Below are 18,860 nucleotides of genomic sequence, written 5' to 3' on the forward strand. Positions count from 1 at the left end.
CGAGCAAAGTTAGACAGGAGAAAGTCACCACTTAACTAAAATAAATGAGTTATTAACTTAATTGGAATGAGACCCTCAGAAAGAGACTGAAATCCCCTATCTAAAAAGCAGGCACATAGTAAAATCAAATTTCACCACCTAATCAATGATCTGACTCTAACTTGGTACATTTGTTAAAAGTGAGCACCTAATTCAGTCTTCAAACTACCTCCAAATATTTTTTTATTCACTAAGATTATCAGTGAAGTATTAATAGTTACAAAAGTGATATTTTTTTTATGTTATGTTAATCACCATACATTCCATCATTAGTTTTTGATGTAGTGTTCCAGGATTCATTGTTTACGTATAACACCCAGTGCTCCATTCAATACGTGCCCTCTTTAATACCCATCACCAGGCTAACCCATCCCCCCACCCCCATCCCCTCTAGAACCCTCAGTTTGTTTCTCAGAGTCCAGAGTCTCTCATGGTTCGTCTCCCCCTCCGATTCTCCCCCTTCATTTTTCTCTTCCTACTATTTAAAAGTGATGTTTTTGATCTGGACATGTGCCTCAGACATAAAACTGAATAGATATGAACAGAGAGACAAACAGACAAATATCTCCAGATGAGTGTGTGTGTGTGTGTGTGTGTGTGTGTGTGTGTGTAACAACCTGCTAATACTCTATAGTGTAGTACCGTCAAACTCAAAAAACATTTTGGCAAGACCACACTTCATTTGCAAGATGCTTTCACTTTGTAATCTTTCTAATTTAAGACATTTATTTTGAAATATATGGAATAAATATAACCTGGAATAACTGAATATAGAATAAATTCTACCTCCCCAAGTGCTTCTCTCTGGGATGTAAATTCTATTTATTATAATAAAACAACTCAAGCTTTGGCAAATTTTCCAGCATGCAATCCATGTAAGTAAAAATTACTTACCAGGTCTTGATCCATTATTCCCAAACGGCATGATGTAGCATGTAAAGAATATAGTATTTTATAAATATTTTCAAATGAGCAAATAGCAGAAGTCAAAGAAAAGACAGAGGCCAATGTTGGCAAGTCCAGTATTTATGACATGAACATCTTTTATAATGCAACCTTTAAAAAATTTTTGAAAAAGCTGATGTTAATGACACACCAGCAATAGAATATGTATTTAAATTCTTCCATTGCTTATGCTCCTTTGCAACTGGGCTTCCCACACAATAGAATTAAACAACTTTCTGATGTCCAGAATAATTTACTTGAACCTCTTATATTTTTTCCTCATTTATCAAAAGAAAAATGTGTTGGCATTCATTCTCAATTTTTTTTATCAATCAGAATGTATGACAGAGCAACATAGCAATTCTTCATTATACTAACAGGGGGAAAATTAACTTGACATCAAGCCTAATTGAGTAAAACCTCACTAATTCTTCTAAATAGGGGTGAGTCCTGCTTGATTAGTGAAAGCCATTTAGTATAGAGCGTGTTTAGATAAATACACTATTATTGCTTTCTAGAACTCACACCAACAAATGGCTCCCACAGCAAGCATGGTGGGGGGTGGGTAGAGGTCCTTAAGCAAACTGGCCACATTGCATGGATAAGACTAATGTAGCATATCAATTACATAATAACAACTTGGTTATTATTTCTTTAGATAACTTAAAAACCTTAGGTGCATCTTGCCTACAAATTGTTCAAAAGCAATTTTTATAGATGCTGCCAAGATACTCTGCAGCCCAACATATAGTCCAGCATATAAACAAAATATGGCAAATCATAATTCATTAGCTATGACTAGATTAATAGAGTCAAAATTAAGGAGATTTCACTATGCAGGCAATCCTCAACTCACTACAGGTTATACAGAAGTTCACCTGTAAGTTAATTGGGTTTTTTTATTATTATTAACATATAATGTATTATTTGTTTCAGGGGTACAAGTCTGTGATTCATCAGTCTTACACAATTCACAGCGCTCACCATAGCACATACCCTATGTCCATGTAAATTAGTTGTTAGGAATCGAAACTGATTACAGCAATGTTCCCATCAGGAAGTTAGTCTCACGTGTGTGGAAGGAACATGGACTTGAGACTCAGGATCCCGGGAGGGGATTTCATCATAGCTTTGCCATTTATTATCTGGATGAACTTGAGTGAGTGATTTAAGAATCTTAAGTTACTCATGCATAAATTAATTTAATACCTATTTTACAGGGCTGTTGTAAGAATCAAGCATAATAATAGCTGTAAAGCACCTACTATAAGTGCTACCTACTCCTACCCCTAGACATTTTTCTTTTTTCTCTCTGATGTATCTCTCTACATCACAGAGGACTAGCTGAGAGGTTACAGAAGCACTTCAGTGGGTTCATGAACCCCTTTAAATTGTATGTAATAATTGGTGAGTATGTATATTCTTCTGTTGCAAAAGTTAATGCGCTTGGGGCGCCTGGGTGGCTCAGTCACTAAGAGTCTGCCTTCTGCTCTGGTCATGGTCCCAGGGTCCTGGGATCGAGCCCCGTATCGGGCTCCCTGCTCCGCGGGAAGCCTGCTTCTCCCTCTCCCACTCCCCCTGCTTGTGTTCCCTCCCTCCCTGTGTCTCTCTCTGTCAAATAAATAAATAAAAATCTTTAAAAAAAAAAAAAGTTAATGCGCTTCATCAAACAGATTCCTAAGGGGAATGATTAAGAATGCCCTATAGGCACACTTCCCTCAATTTTTCAAAAATTTAAATGGCCAAATGTTTAAAAATAATAGGAAGTATCCTCTGCAACTTGGTTACCATCTCATCAAATCTTATTTACCTAGTAAACTCCCGCCCGTCCTTCAAGATGTACAAGCATCCTCTTCTCAGGAAAACATCCATCCTCACATCACTTGCATCACTTCCCGCCCTGACATGTGGCACATCTTTCCCGGCACCTGTGTACACCTCTGCTACAGCACTCATCACATGGTATTCTAACTATTTTTCACGTGTCTATAAGTACCTTTAAGGAGTACCAAGTACATGGTAGATGCCTGTCAAGTAGATAAGAATTTTTTTTCTCACAAAAATGTATTTACATTTGGATTTCATTAAAAGTAGTCATTTTAGTTGATGAGAAGCATGTGAATCAGGAAGCTACTTAGCTCTGTTCAAAGAACTTTGAGTGTGACTGATCTAAGTTCAAGTAAATTCTGACCTCTCTGAAACTCAATTTCCTCATCTGTGAAAATGGAGATCATCACACCTACCAATCGAGGTCGTACATGAATAATATTTGCTAAGTACTGAGTATACTCCCTGCACATGATCAGTACCACCACCATCACAACACCAACTACCACCATCACTGTCCTTGCTGTGAATAATTCAGGAGTGACAAGTAATAGAAATCTGACATGCGTATTAATGGGTTGCTCTCCCTGACACTGACTATGTTTCAGAGACAAGAGAAAAGAAAAATCTGTGCAGAAACAGCCTTCCAGGAGATGGAGTACAAAATAAGGTTTCTGGAACTTCAACATAGGAGCAAGCTACTTTCATATGTGATCGCCTGTCTCCCTGAACCCTCCAGCCCTCCAAAGGTAACAGGCATGCCATTCTCCCTGTCTGCAATAGTGAGGGACTCTACCCAGACGGATTATTGCTCTCTCTGTTTCACATCTCTGCAGAGTGGCGCCCAAGCTTGTGGGCTCCACACAAGGCTGTAAAGGCCAACATGTCCATCCCTGAAAGTAAGGACACAGGCTCAAGCCTGAAAATTCTGCCTTTCTGCTCAGCAATCTATTACAATCACCACATTAACGGAGTCCAGTCCAAACCTTTTGCATTTTTCCCCAACCCCACACTCTTTCACCGCTACTTCCCACTTGCCCAAGATGGAAGCCATCTGACACACACTCCTTCTCCTCTATCCACAGACACTTTCTCCACCTTCCCCTCCATCTTAGAATAGGACCCCTTCTCCTTTTCATGATCAACAGCTCCACCTGTGTTCTTATTCCCTCTTCATTTCTTTTCTAGGAATTTGCTCCAACAGATATTCTTCCTATGACTTCCATTCTCTTCTGTCCACTCAGCTTTCCTTCCTGTATGAAATCTCCCTTGGATTTCCCAAATCTTGTTCTTCCCTTCAATGACAAACTCCTTGAAATAGTTCACTTTTCTAGTCTTTTTCTGTACTTATTAAATCTGGCCTTTCCTATCCTTACAGCAAACTGAAGCATATTAGTGCCTCCAAAAGTAGCTATCTCTGGCTTCAGAAGCATTGAAAATGTATGTATTCTTTTCCAAAGCCTTTCAAAAACACTGAGGAAGAAGTTATTCAGCACACATTTGGCGCCACTTCTAAATATCCCTCAGAACTGTCTCGTTGCCCATTGTTCCAGCCATCAGGGCAGATCCTCCCAATCTCCTCTTTCTTGAATCTTTTTCCAAAATTTTCTCTCCCCACCCCACATCAGTTCTCTATCTTCAGATAAACTCGCTACTGTGGACACTGATCTATTATTCTCCTTCAGTATTTACCCTGTGCTGGGTTAATGTAAACAAAGACACACCTTATCAAGGAGGATCTACTAGATACTGGGGACCCACAAGGTTTCTTCATTCACAGATGGAAACACGGCACCACCCCATCCACCCCAGCCCCTGGCCATTTTCTTCCACTTTTTCTCTCTAATGTTCCTGAATATAGCATTGCCTAGTATACAGGACTTTGTCCACCAAAGTCTCTTCTAATGAACTTGACTTTGGGAAATTTTTTTCTGAAAGGTAAGCCAATCAACATGAAAATTCAAGTCAACTGCCTCCAGATCCTTTATTCAAACTTGCTACCTGGTTTTGTTCTCTGCAAACTGTCATGAAAACTCTGCTCTCCTCCTCTATTCTAGAAACCTTCATTAATATAACTCTTAGATATAAATTGCTCCTGCATTGAAGTAAGCCATCTATTTTTGAATCTTTAAAATGTTTTCTGACCATATCTTCACAGAAGATAAAATGTATAAAATGCTCTCCTCTTTCCAGTTGACATGTGCTTATAAACCTGGGATATGATCCCACAACTTTGTACCAAGTCTCCTTTTAAGAGCTGCTCAATACTCGGCCATTGAACTAAAGGACTTTGTGGCTTTGAGTTCACACACAATGCTGTCCACTGTTACTCTCATTTAATCCCCATTGCTCCTCTGGAACATGGTGATATTTGATACTGTGGTAGTAGTAGTAATACGATTTAATATTTACTGCATACCTATACTTATTCATTACTTTTAAAATATTTCATTTAATCCTAGTAATAATCCTGACTGGTAGAGATCTTTCCAATTTGCAAATGAAGTTTTAGAAAAGTAAAGTAACCTGATTAGTTGTCAGAATCAGATTTAAACTCAAATCCATCTGACTCAAAGTTTTAAAAGTTACTAATCGATTACATCTAATGAATAATACTGTAGTTCAGAAATGACACAATCTTTGTGAGAAAATAACTTATTTATTCATTTAGTCTTTCACCCTGATTGAAGACTCCTCAATTCTAATGGCAGAAAAATTAACTGTTATAGATTATCCATATTTGGTTATAGTATAGAAAATGAAAAAAATCCAATAAAATCTAACACGGAGAACAACACTTAGTAAATTTCTGAAAGGAAGGAATTTTCTTAATCTAATTAAGGATATATATTTTAAAAAAAACACTAAAGCAAGCAATCTACTGATTTTGGAAGCGTTCCCATCAAAGTAAAAAACAAGACAAAATGCTGACCATCACAACTTCTACTCAGCATTATCTCAGGAATCCTCACCAATGTAATCAGACAAGAAAAATAAGAGTCTTTTGGACAATTGGAAAAGAAGAAAAAAATGTGTTTATTTGCTCTTCAATGTCTACATAGAAAATCCAAAAGAATAAGCAAATATAACACAAGAAATAGTAAGAGAAGTCAGCAATGCTACAGAATACAGTTACTATATGAAATTTGTCACTTCTGCATACCAGTAATAACCAATTAGAAAATATAGTAGGGGAGGACCTGAAGGGTTCAGTTGGTATGCGACTCTTGATTTCAGGGTCGTAAGCTTGTGCCCCACACTGGGTGTAGAGATTACTTAAAAATAAAAATCTTTTAAAAAAAAAGAAAAAGAAAAATATAGTAGAAAAAGGATATCACTTAGAATACCTGCAACGCTACAAAATAATTAGGAATAAATCTTTTTATTTATTTAAGTTTAAAGAGATTCATAGGGAAATTACAAAATAAAGAAAATCTGAAATATTAGAAAGATGTCAGCTGTCCCTCAATTGATCTCTAAGTTCAATGCAAAGTCAATAAAAATCCCAAAAATCATATTGATATGGAAAAACAAAGATAAGTTTCAGTAAAAAAAAAAAAAAAACAGGGTGAGGAGTCTTATCTTAGGAGAGTCAATGTTTATTAAAAACTATAATAATTAAGGTAGTGTGCTTTGGGCCCAAAATTTTTTTTATATAGATAAACAAAAGAGAATAGAAAGCCCAGATACAGACACATTGATATACAGAAACTTGATATATGGCAGAGATAAAATGATCTATCCAATAAAGAAGATAAGACAGCTGCTTATTTATACAGGGAAAAAAAAAAAACAACTAGATCTTTTTTCTTTTATCATATACAAAAATAAATTCCACATGGGAAATTAAATTTTTAGAAGAAAGTATGGAAACGTATCTTCTTTACTTTGGCAAAGGGAAGATTTCTTAAACAAAACCAGAGCATAGAAAACCTGAAGAAAGTATTAATATACTGACTATATTAAAATTAAAGCTTTTTAAAAATAAAATACAAACTAAGTGAACAGAGAAGTCACAGACTTTGAGAATATATGTGTAACCCATTTACTCAATGAAGATTAGGATCCAGAACATACGTAAAATGCCTGCAAATGACAAAGACTCCTTGACCAACCCTCAGTCAGGTTCCTCTGAGTCCTCTTGTCACCAAGCCTCAATCCTGGGCTTCTTGCAGGGTCCAGTTGTAGCAAGAATCCTGCAGAGTCAGTTTTGTGAGAGTCCCCCTACCCTTGATGTCGCCTCTTAGTGATTTCCTATCCACTGAGCCCTTCACTCTGCTCGTTAGCTACAAATCCTCAGCTGCCCTTGCTGTATTCCAAGTTGAGTCCAATCTCCGTCCTCTATAGAGTGGACCAGTATTGCTATCAAGTCCTCAAGTCCTCTTCACCATTTTAACAAGCATCAGAATAATTTTTTTCTTTAAAATGTGAATCAATAAAAAAACCTTCAACTAAAAATATGTGAAATAGTTGAACAGGAAACACAAAAATAAACTTATGACCAATAAGCAGATTAAGAGATGTTTGACTTCACCAGTAATCGGAATTATACAAAGACAAATCACAAAAAGGTAACATTTCAAACTCATGAAAATTGGCAACGAATTTTTTTTTAGTCTGAGATTTCCAAGTACTGCTAAAGATGTGCAGAAAATGTGAACTCTCTTCTGCTGTTGATAAGAATGTAAAAAAAAGCATAGCAGTTTGGAGAGCAGTTTGTTGTTATTCAATAAAATTATCTATGTGCAAACCCTATGACCTATTTCTTACAAGTCTAGCTATATAGCCCAATCTTTCTCACAGATGTTCTGCAAGACAATTCTTAATGCCTTAAGGCATCCATCATGCATAATAAATTATTTTCTCTTCTGTGCATGTAAAATGATACTATGTACCATCCTCAAAGATGAGAGAAAACAATCACTTTAAATCATTTTTTTGTCTCACAAAACTTGTCTCACAAAACTCCAGTTGAGAAAAGCTCTAGATCAATGATTCTGAATCAGAAACTACCTAATATCACCCAAGGGCATTTAGAAATGTGAGGGTAATGGCGGCTATTTTTCCGTTGTCATTAGTGACTGGAGTGCTACATCTGACAAATAGCACCCCGGGAGTCTTAAATGTTTAATATCCTTCAATGCACTGGGCACTTTAACACAAAGAATTGTTGTACCCGAAATGCCACTAGCACCCACCTCAGCCCTAGACAAACTCTACACGCAGACATGATGAGACATGGATAAGAATGTACATTGCAGGGGCACCTGGGTGGTTCAGTCAGTTAAATATCCGACTCTTGATTTTGGCTCAGGTCATGGTCTCCGGGTGGTGAGATCGAGCCCGGCAATGGGCTCCACGCTGAATGTGGAGCCCAGTTAAGATTCTCTCTCTCTCTCTCCCTCTGCCCCTCCCCCACCTCTCTCTCCCCCTCTCTCTTAAAAAAAAAAAAAGAATGTGCATTGCAGCATTGTTGTTATAGCAAAAAGCTAAAAGGGAAAAAAAATTATCAATGTCAGAGGAAATGGATAAACAAGTAGTAGTAACATCATGCACTTAAAAGGAATGAACTGGAAATAGAAGTACTAAAATAATGGGCAAAAAAAGCAAGTTGCACAATGAAACATCCAAAATACTATTTTCACTCAGTTTTTAAAATGTGAAATTCAATATATTGTATGGATATATCGATATATATGAAAAATATAAGAGCATGAATAGATATGGTAAGGTTAAATTCACTATAATGATACTGATGTGATCGATCTATGCCTACAGTGGAATACTATAAAGCAATGAAAATGAACGAATGACTACTATGAGCAACAACATAAATGAACTTCACAAATGTAATATTGAGCAAAAGAAGGCAGATACAAAAGATTACATACTTTATGAAAAACTGCTGTATAATGTTAGAATGCATAGCAGTTCCCTTTGGGACGAAAGGGTATAATCACTGGAAAGGGGACAAAGGAGGCTTCTGAATTGCTGGTGATGTCCTTTCATGGTGCAGGTGGTGGTTCAGGGAATGAATTTACTTTGTAAAAATTTATAGAGCTGTACAATGATGACCTGTTCACTTTTCTGTATGTTTGTCTTGATAAAAATGTTTATTTAGAGAAAATTTAATCATCTATCCTCCTTTCTGCCTGCCCCCCCTTTCCAGGGATCTCTTCCTAACTGCCTCATTTCTGTCAATTACACCATAATTTTTTCTATACCCCAGGTTCATGCCCACATTTTCGGTCTTTCAACCCCAGAAAACTCTTGCCAACACTAACTGGAACTTTTATTAAATTTGTCTTTCCTTCTTTCCCACCAACATCAAACATATCTTCTGTTTTCTGTATCACTCTGCATTTTATAAATCAAATTCAAAACCAAGACTTTTTTGGCATCTTATCCTGATAACTCATAAAAGGCTTCTGTCCACTGTGAGTAGGACCTTTTGAGAGTATTTTAAAGGATTCTTTGGCAAACAATATGTGGGGTAGGAACTAGTCAAGATATCTCTGGTAATTTCTAGGGAGACGGAGAAGACTTCTCTTGGAAAGTCTTGTCTTTGAACTTCTTTTCTCTCTTGTCCTTTTTACTTCAAGATATTCATTCATTCAACAGAAATTAAATTGTAAGTGTTTGTATCTATATATACAAAGGGAAAAGAAAGCCCTAAATGTCTACAAGTTATACCCAGAGGTCAAATTTCATAACATTTTAATTATGTTTGCATGGACCTGATAGCACATATCAATTGATTAAAATTATAAACTCTACAAAAATAGTAACTATTTAAATGTTTATCAGGACACTAATATCTTCCCTTTTCAACTGGATATCATAGTAGTCCCTGACTGAAACCCTTAAGCAACTGTCTGTCTTTCAAATAGATTAAATACTACAGGTTTGGCTACCTTTCAAAGCACTTTTATATACATTAACTTATTTGATCCTCTCGGCTGGTCTAGTAAGTAGTTGGTAGTACCAACATTCTTTCGTTATGATTTAATGTGTCAGTGGTGATACCAGCCTCCCTATGTGATATCAGGGGTGTCCTCACCGTCCAAATGACTGGCTCACTTAAGGAGTCACAGCAGATAACCCTAAGTTCCTCCTGAGGGATATCCTTTAGGAACATCCTTAGGAATGGCCTTTCAAATGAACTGAATGTGTCATAGTGTGACAGATACAACTGGACTTAAAGTGCATAGCTGAACAACTCTGATAGAGAATCTGGGGTGCAAAAACTGATAATATCATTCAAATGGCAAATTAAATTAGACTTTAAAGTTTTACTCCATTAAGAATAAATGTTTCAAGTTCTTAGTCCATTTAACAGAAAGTCAATGTCTGACTTGCAAGCATTTACATTCAGAAGCTTGTCTTTATTATCAGATGGCCTTCAAGTTTTAAAAATCAAACTTTAGTTTTTAGAAAAAGTACTCAAATCGTTAAAAAGGTAAATAATGGAGATGAGACGGCATGAAATTCTGTATGTTTTAGCCTCTCCATATGTTACTCTATGCTTCCCAACGGAAAAATGCAAATAGATTGAAAAGCCTTTATGGTTTCGTACAAGAAGCCTTCTTGTAAAGGATGATGTGTAAATAATTAAGCATATAGATTTAGAAGTTAGAGGAATGAAAGTTCAAGTGATAGGATTTGATAAGATCACTATGAGTAAAAACTAAGGAAAGAGAAGGATAAAAACTGGCAAATGGGAGAAGAGAAATACGTATTTATCACATGCATACAGTGTGCCAGACATTGTTACACAGTAAATTCATAATAAATTATTTAATTTTCACAAAAATTCATTAGCTTAAGGAGTTTTGTTCATCATTTAACAGAAGAGCAAACAAAGGCTCAGAGACATTAATTGATGTCCCTAAACCATACAATGAACATTTTATTGCTGAGATGTGAACACCGGCCCATGTAACTTCAAAACCCTTGCTTCCTCCTCCACATCCAGTTGCCCTTCAAGGAAAAGGAGATTCAGAGAAAGCACCAGAAAAGTAGTAGCTAAAATGGCAGGAGAAGGTTAGTACAGCATCACAGAAGCTACCTAATGAGCAATTCCAAGAGGGAGGGAATGGCTCCCAGTGAAAAATCTGCCTTTATAGCCTTCAGCCAACAAGAAGCACTCAAATATGTGCTAAACTACAGGAACATCTTAAAAAGAATGAGAATGAGTGTTAAGAATATAGTGCACTGTCTAGAAAAATCACTTGTATCACCCCAAAGGGAAATTTCAGAGAATAGTACTGATTTTTTTTTATACATGATTAAATACTTGACGAAATGATGAAAAAGAGGAAGGTGCACATAAAGACTAGTCAGCAGATGGAAATAATAGGCAGAGTAGCACAGGGTAAGTGTTAACCAGATGGGCCTATGGATCAGGATGTCTGGGTTTAAATTCTAACTTGGTATCTGTGTGACCTTGGCCAAGTTACTTAACTTCCCTGTACATCAGTTTCCACATCATTACCATGGTGATAATAACTGTACTTGTGTCATAGGGTTGTTACTGTAAGGAGTAAATGAGTTAATATATGTAAGAAAATGTCTGACACAGTCGTCAGTATTAACTAGTCTTTCAAGAAGTGGGACAGTGTGGGGAAGGACTAGGGTTGAAAATCTTGGGGAGAAGCACAGTCAGGAAAAAAAGAATACATTAAGGTAGAAAAGACTCAAGCATGTTTGTAGACATGGGGAGAAGGAGAGATTCAGGAAAGGTAAACGGAAACAGGAAGAAGCTGTGGGAAAGATGGGCACATTTGGAGGAACTGGCCTTAAAAAAAGAGAAAGGATACAAGTCCTGACACAAATGAAAAGGTGGAGAGCAGATGAGGAAACAGAGCAGTTTTCAGGATGTAACAGAGGAGGTGAGACAACAAAGTTCTCAGATTCCAAAGAAAGATCTCCGTCTCACTAAAGGAAGCAAAGGTAAGAGTGGGAATTTTGCAGAGTAATGAAAAGATTTTAGAAGAGATATTCTTGAAAATTTGAAAACATTTGCTAGAGATGCATAAAAGTAGAGTTAATACCAGTGAAGTGTGGGCTAAATTCAGAAAGGATTCAGGCATCAATTTTTGTGGCATTTCCAACACAAAGACTAGAGCCAGGTAAAATGGCCCATGGGGCAAGAAGCATTGATATGGATCCAGTGAGAGCAAATTCCACTGACAGCCCAGCCCTCCCCAGAACTCTCCTTCACCACAATCTAGAGGCATTGTCTCCCTGCCACTAAACCAGCTTTTCCATAAACACCAATTGATCAAAATCAATGAAAATCATTTCTTATATCATTTTATTACTTATGTAGTTTTCAGTTTTAACTAATAGCTAATATAACCACATATAGGGAAGCAACTGATTGGTGTTTTATAACTACTGTGATTTTAAACAGTAAATAGCTTTTTGGTGAAATACAGTAGACTGGACATATATATTTATCTGTAGCCTCTCCTGAAACTCCTTAAAATAAAGAAAGAAAGGGGTCATCATGCCACGGGACAGAAAGAATGGGAGATGATATGATAACATGGAGATATTTATTCTGGAAAATAAAAAAGTGGAGGATGCAGCCAAACTGACATCCTATGAGAAAAGTCAACAAGAAACAAAGTGATGCGGGGCCAAGAACTTCAGAGAAGTTTAGGGAAAGGAGGCACCAAGTACCCCTGAAGGTGACAAGTGAAGCATGAAACTAAAACTAAGAGAATTCATTGTAAGTTTATTAAGGAGCAATCAGAACCCCAGATCTTTGCTCCCAAGACAATGCAGCAAGGCAACCACCCCAAATGACTAGAGAGTCACCCTTTGAGAATACTGAATCAGAGAGACTTTCACTTCAAGGACACAAGGCAAACTGAAGGCTGGAATGACATGCGGAGCTGAAGACAGGGGTAGTAAGTCAAAACTGCACAGTGCCCCGTCCCTTTCTGCTCCCACCTCACTCCCAACATGGGCAGGCAGGAATACACACCACCCTTGTCACCTCCGGGCGAGAATGGAGAAAGACCAACCACCCGAGAACAAAGACCGGTAGACAAGCCCCACACATATGGGCTTCCTTTCCTTATCAGTTTTTTCTATCTCATACTTAATAAAAAAAAAAAAGAATGCTTTCCACATTTCAGTACAATATTTTACTTATGTTATGAAAGGACATAAAGCCTGTCTGTTCTATCCCATTGATGTGTACCCAGTACTTAGAATAGTGCCAAGAACATATTAGGTGCTTAGTAAATACTTGATGAATGAATTAAATGTATTTAACATCTACCAGACTCTCATGGAGACCCGAGCATCTCAAAAATGTTCTCTCTGTATTTAAAAAATATCACTTCCTGTCAGTTGCTGACAAAGAAAGTGTCCCTAATATCACCACATTTTGCAGCTAAATTCCGCTACCCCTGCACCTCAGTTTTAAACATAAAAGTCACAACAAGTTAACTTCTAAAAATGGCCGATATTGGTATTTTTTCTATTAGGAAAAAAGGTGATGCCTATCACTTGATACTTATTGATGTTGATTCCTAAAGAAAAGCACAAGAGGTTTCCTTTAGAAAAAGACTGATTACAGACTACAAGAGAAGTAAGCCCGATGGTCCCTCTGGTGGCCTAGAGAAGCTACCACTCTCCCAAGTACCTAACATGCCTAAGGAATCAACACCTAATAAAAATATAGTCCTTCTATAATGATGTAATGTATGGTGATTAACATAACATAATAAAAAAAAAAAGAAAACTAAAAAAAAAAAAAATACAGTCCTTCTGAAGCTGTAGATTCACACGGGAAAGACCCATCTGGTTGCACAGGTACTGCAATGACTTCTTTTTTTTTTTTGGAACCATCACCCACATTTATTTTTTTATTTATTTTTATTTATTTATTTTTTATTTTTTATTTTTTTTAATTTTATTATGTTATGTTAGTCACCATACAATACATCATTAGTTTTTGCAATGACTTCTCCACAGGGTTATATGGTCGTCAAAGAGAGAAAAAACAAAGCAACAAGTGTCACAGGGTGGGTGAGCTGTGAAACATTACCTCATGGCATTAACTAAATCACCGGCTTCCCCTTCTTCCCTCATAACTGACTTCTTACTATTGCCCCGTTACTCCCAGCTTGTCCTGGAAATATGCATGCTCCTGCATACAAGCACCTGTGTGCCCGTGCGCGCGCGTGCCCACGCACACACGCACACACGCACCCACGCACACGCACACACACTCCTGCGAGTCCCATGGATTCTGAATCCTAACATCTACTGGGTCTGGAGCAAGGCTACTAAGGAAGTCCCACTAATTCGTCTAAATACTTAAAAGATATAATCAAACTAAAGAACAGTTAAATAAAATATCTTCTATCCTCTTACGGCCATAAATACACTCACATGGCAATACATTTTTTTAAAATGCGTAAAGCTATGGTTTTTATATGACTGAACACACACAAAATACCAAGGCAACTAAATTTAAATATGGTTGCATATCTGAGTATTCTGTGCAGTCAAATGCTCTACCACTGAGCTATACCCCCAAATATCTGAGTATTCTGTGATGGACCGGAATTGTTTGGATAAGTATCAATAAAGACATCCCTAAGTTGTGGATTTTCATTATTCTATGACAATTCTTTTGTTCTTTCTAAATTCCAGCAAAATCAAGAATCATGCTGTTATCATCTAGATTGTCATATAATTTGCATTCTATTGATAGAATGTCAAATTAGACTACTTTTCTTAACTTGCTCTTTGATAGTTTCTTATTATTTTCAATTTGGAAAAACTTGACTGTGTTGAAGCAATAGCAACAAGAATCGTCAATAAAATTCTTAAGGCAATACTTGGACTTAGAAATGAACCATGAATTTTCCATATCTTGTTCAATTCTCATAATGGGGGCATCTAGGTTAAGTCATTTTTATCATATAAAATATTAGAAAATATTTTAATTTCATTATTAAAATCACTATCACTTATATTACACTACCTACTGCCTCTTAAAGCAATATCTAAACCTTTATGGTATTTCTTAAATTCTACCTCTTTCAATTTTTTTAATGTGATATAAAGAGAAAACTGAAAATAACAGTACATTACTCAGTTTAAGTCTCTCTTCATTTAAGACTATGCCTTCAACCAAAAGAGCCAGAAAATAGTCCCGATAAGAAATTAGTGTCAGGACTATTTGTACGGCTCATTTCAAGGCCTGGTGCATGGCTGTCATCCTGGAACACACCTTCTCTGCCTTCAGTTGGACTTCTCATTCCTAGAAGTATATTTCCAGAATCCTAGCTTCATTACACCCTCTCACTAGATTGATAGTTTACCACTGTTTACAATTCCACAGTCATTTCTTTTTTTTAAGATTTTATTTATTTATTCATTTATTTAGAGGGACAGAGAGCACAAGCAGGGTGGGGGAGGGGCAGAGGGAAAGGGAGAATCTCAAGCAGACTCCACGTTGAGCATAGAGCCTAACACGGGGCTCAATCTCAGGACCCTGAGATCATGACCTGAGCCGAAATCAAGAGTCGGACGCTTAACTGACTGAGCCACCCAGGTGCCCTCCACAGTCATTTCTATTCAGAATATTAAAGAATTGTGCCATTAGTCCCCAGCGTTGATGTCAGGAAGTCCAAAGCCATTTAGCTTCTAGTTCCCTTGTATATAACCCATTTGATTATTCTCGAAGATTTTCGAACACTCTTTTCTCAGATATTTGCATGATTGGCTATTCTTTTTCATTGTCCAATTCTCTGCTGATCTCTGTAGGGATCTTTCTTGATGAAAGAAGCCCTCACATGTCACTCCCACATCACCATTTTTTTTTAAAGATTCCATTTATTTATTTGAGAGAGAGAGAAAGAGAGAGAGAGCAAGCCTGAGCAGGGGGAGGGGCAGAGGGAGAGGGAGAAGCAGACTCCCTGTGGAGCAGGGAGCCCAACGCGGGGCTCAATCCCAGGACCCCGGGATCATGACCCAAGCCAAAGGCAGACACTTAACTGACTGAGCCACCCAGGCACCCCCCCCACATCACCATATTTTATTTTCATCAAAGTATTTATTGTTATGTGGTATTTTCTAGTTTTACTCTTTTCTATATTGTCCATTAAATAAACTATAAGCTTTACAAGAATTCATTTGCTTCTGAATCCCCAGTGCCTAGGACAGTGAGCAGGTACTCAATAAATGGTTATTGGGTAAATGAATGAAAGCCTGTGTACTAGCATTACTTCCAGAAGTACAGTAAGAATAGCTTTTCAATTGATATTTCTAAATTACATCAACAGGATCATGTGCAGGATCCCATTTTTGTCATGGTGTTTATATTTACTACAAACATGGTCTTCTGGCCATAGTAAATCATAAATCAGGAGCCCAAAACCCTTAAAACTAAAATCAAACTTTTGAGCAGTTCAATTTATTTGTCTTCAGAAAGCAACGGCCTCGGGCCAAATTATCTTCTTTCCTTACAAAAATTAATAATTATTAGGTTAAGAGTTAATGTCATCATCTTGATTCTAGTAGAACAATGACCTGAAGAAGACAATCCAGCAAGGTACACAAGCGTGCAGGCTTCAGCATCAGATGGCCTTGGTGCTGATCCCAAGCTCTGCCATGTAGGAGCTACATAGCTCCTTGGGTTTGTTATTTAACCTCTCTAAGCTAGTCTCTGAATTATGACAGTACTTGTCTCCTAGGCTATGATGAGGGTCCAAGGAGGTCATTCGTTTAAAATTCTAGGCAGAGTCCCTGAGCATTAATAAATGTTAGCTATAATTATTGTAAGAAATTATCTATTTGAACATTTTCATATTCTTTGCAAAATCTTGGCTGAAAGTATCATTCATTACATTGCATGAAATAATTTCCTCTCTTAGCTCAGTGCTAACACAAAAATGCCTCTTCAAACACACTTGAGATGTTCCTTAATCAGGTGGGGTGAAGTATATGACTGATCATGTTTTCTTTCCAGAAGGAAATTCAGGTCACTTGCCATAATAACCTCTTCCAGATATCTTTTTTTCTACTTTTTGTTTTTTCTTAACTGGCTTTCCTTGATTTTATTTTCAATTTTTCTTTTTTATAGTGTGTTTAACTTTGTAGCTTATGGCTCTACTATTTACCAACTGAGTGACTCTGGGGAAGTTATTTAACATCTGAAGTTCCACTTTCCTCATCTGTCAAATGAGAACTGTTGTGAACACTAATGATACTGTCACCTAGCACCCTTTTTTCGTAACCACTCCTCTACTCCATCGATATGCTCTTGCAAGCCATACAAGGGCCCAACCCTCTAGATTAGTCTAGAAGGGGATATCTAATTCAAGCCAGACCAAGGAGACACTTGCCAGGAATTTTGGATTAGGACTGAGAGTCAGGTCAATTTCCTTCTAGTGACTGAAACTTTATGTAAGACATAAACCTCAGGAGTTGCTAGTGGCTGTTTCCCACTTATGGAAGAAGCCAGTGCACAGTGAAAGAAAGAATGACTCTAAGCTATGGGGAGGAGGAAGACAAGGACTTCTTATGGTTCTAATGGTTCCTAGGTTCTCACTTTCCCTATAGCCTGGCTCTTCCATTAGACAGCCCACTATCTTTCCCATAAAGTCTCCTTTCTGCATACATAATTTAGGTTTGATATCCATCACTTGAAACAAAAATAGTTCTAATATGTAGAAAATAAACTCTATTTTGAATAATTGTTATAAAAGAATAAACGAGAGGGGCACCTAGGTGGCTCAGTCGGTTAAGCGTCTGCGTTCGGCTCAGGTCATGATCCCGGGGTCCTGGGATCGAGTCCTGTATCAGGCTCCCTGCTCAGTGGGGAGCCTGCTTCTCCCTCAGCTGCTCCCCCTACTTTTGTGTTCTCTCTCTGTGTCAAATAAATAAATAAAATCTTTTTAAAAAATTAAAAATAAAAGTAAATGAGATAAAACAATTAAGTGCCTAGCATACTACCTGGCATATAATAGTCACTCAAGAAATGATACCTATTAACATTATTTAGAAGATGGGGATACAAATTCTAAATCAATTAATTAATGAACATAATTTTAACAGCTGACAAATCTTTTTTTCTTATAGTTTCAAAATTACTCAAAGGGATTCTTTGGTTTTGGATCTTGAAAGAATTGCAAAATAAGAGAAATGCTCTGATTAAGTTTGCTACATATCACTGTATAAATCTAAGTAACTCATACATATAGTTAAATAATCTTAGAGAATAATAAAGTCTCAGATCCAGTAATCCTCAATTTCTTGCTTAACTCACTTGTTCAGGTAAATATACAGAGGAAAATTAGAAAAAGAATATAGACTTACATTCCACATATCTCACAGACACAAAAATAAGTCAGACACATTCAAGTGTGTAAAATACTGATTTGGCTGCATTCACAGAAGTCTTCACATTATATAAAGGATGCAATATAGTAAAGAGAAAATGGAATCATCATACCTGTAGAGATACCACACTGACATTATCAAAATGGATGTGTCCATTAGGCTCTGTGACAGCCGGATTTGCATAACACGTCACACCATTGATGGCAGGTAACGTTTTAGGTTGATGAGTTTTCTCATGAGAAGGACCAAAGTCATCATTTCTAAAGTGGGTATGATCATTCTACATGAAAAAATTTAAAAAGCAAGAGGAGGTTATAAGAATAAAAAATGATGGCTCACACATACAAGAAAGTAGAGAGTTTAGTGCTTTTTATTTGTAAGAGAAAATTTGTATGTCTATTCAATATATAATCTTTTTAGATTTACAAATGTATCTTCATTTATTAGATTGTTTTTTCATGTTAGGGTACATATGCCTTCTTATTTTGATGAACATGAATGAATACAAATTGTGCACATTTTTCTTGACATTAAATTGTTGGTACTTATTCCAAATTATACACTGTCAATCGTTTCTCTTATATTTATCAATATATTGACTTTTCTTTCTCCTCACATTCATGTCTAATAACTGAGCTTCACGTAATCATAAGAATAAATTCCTGGGGCACCAGGGT

At 36.9% G+C, this 18,860-nt stretch overlaps 1 protein-coding gene across 4 annotated transcripts in view; it reads right to left on the minus strand.

The window, feature by feature from the left end:
• The window catches only part of SLC39A8 (solute carrier family 39 member 8), a 71,593-nt gene that overhangs the window by 18,468 nt on the left and 34,265 nt on the right, over positions 1 to 18,860 (minus strand). For all 4 annotated transcript variants that reach the window (XM_078069010.1, XM_036095818.2, XM_036095819.2 and 1 more), the window contains one exon: positions 18,296 to 18,463. In XM_078069010.1, coding sequence (XP_077925136.1) covers positions 18,296 to 18,463 — 168 coding nt within the window. The remainder of the gene's footprint in view (positions 1 to 18,295; positions 18,464 to 18,860) is intronic.

The sequence above is a fragment of the Halichoerus grypus genome, chromosome 3 (assembly GCF_964656455.1).
Source record: "Halichoerus grypus chromosome 3, mHalGry1.hap1.1, whole genome shotgun sequence".
Taxonomy (NCBI): domain Eukaryota; kingdom Metazoa; phylum Chordata; class Mammalia; order Carnivora; family Phocidae; genus Halichoerus; species Halichoerus grypus.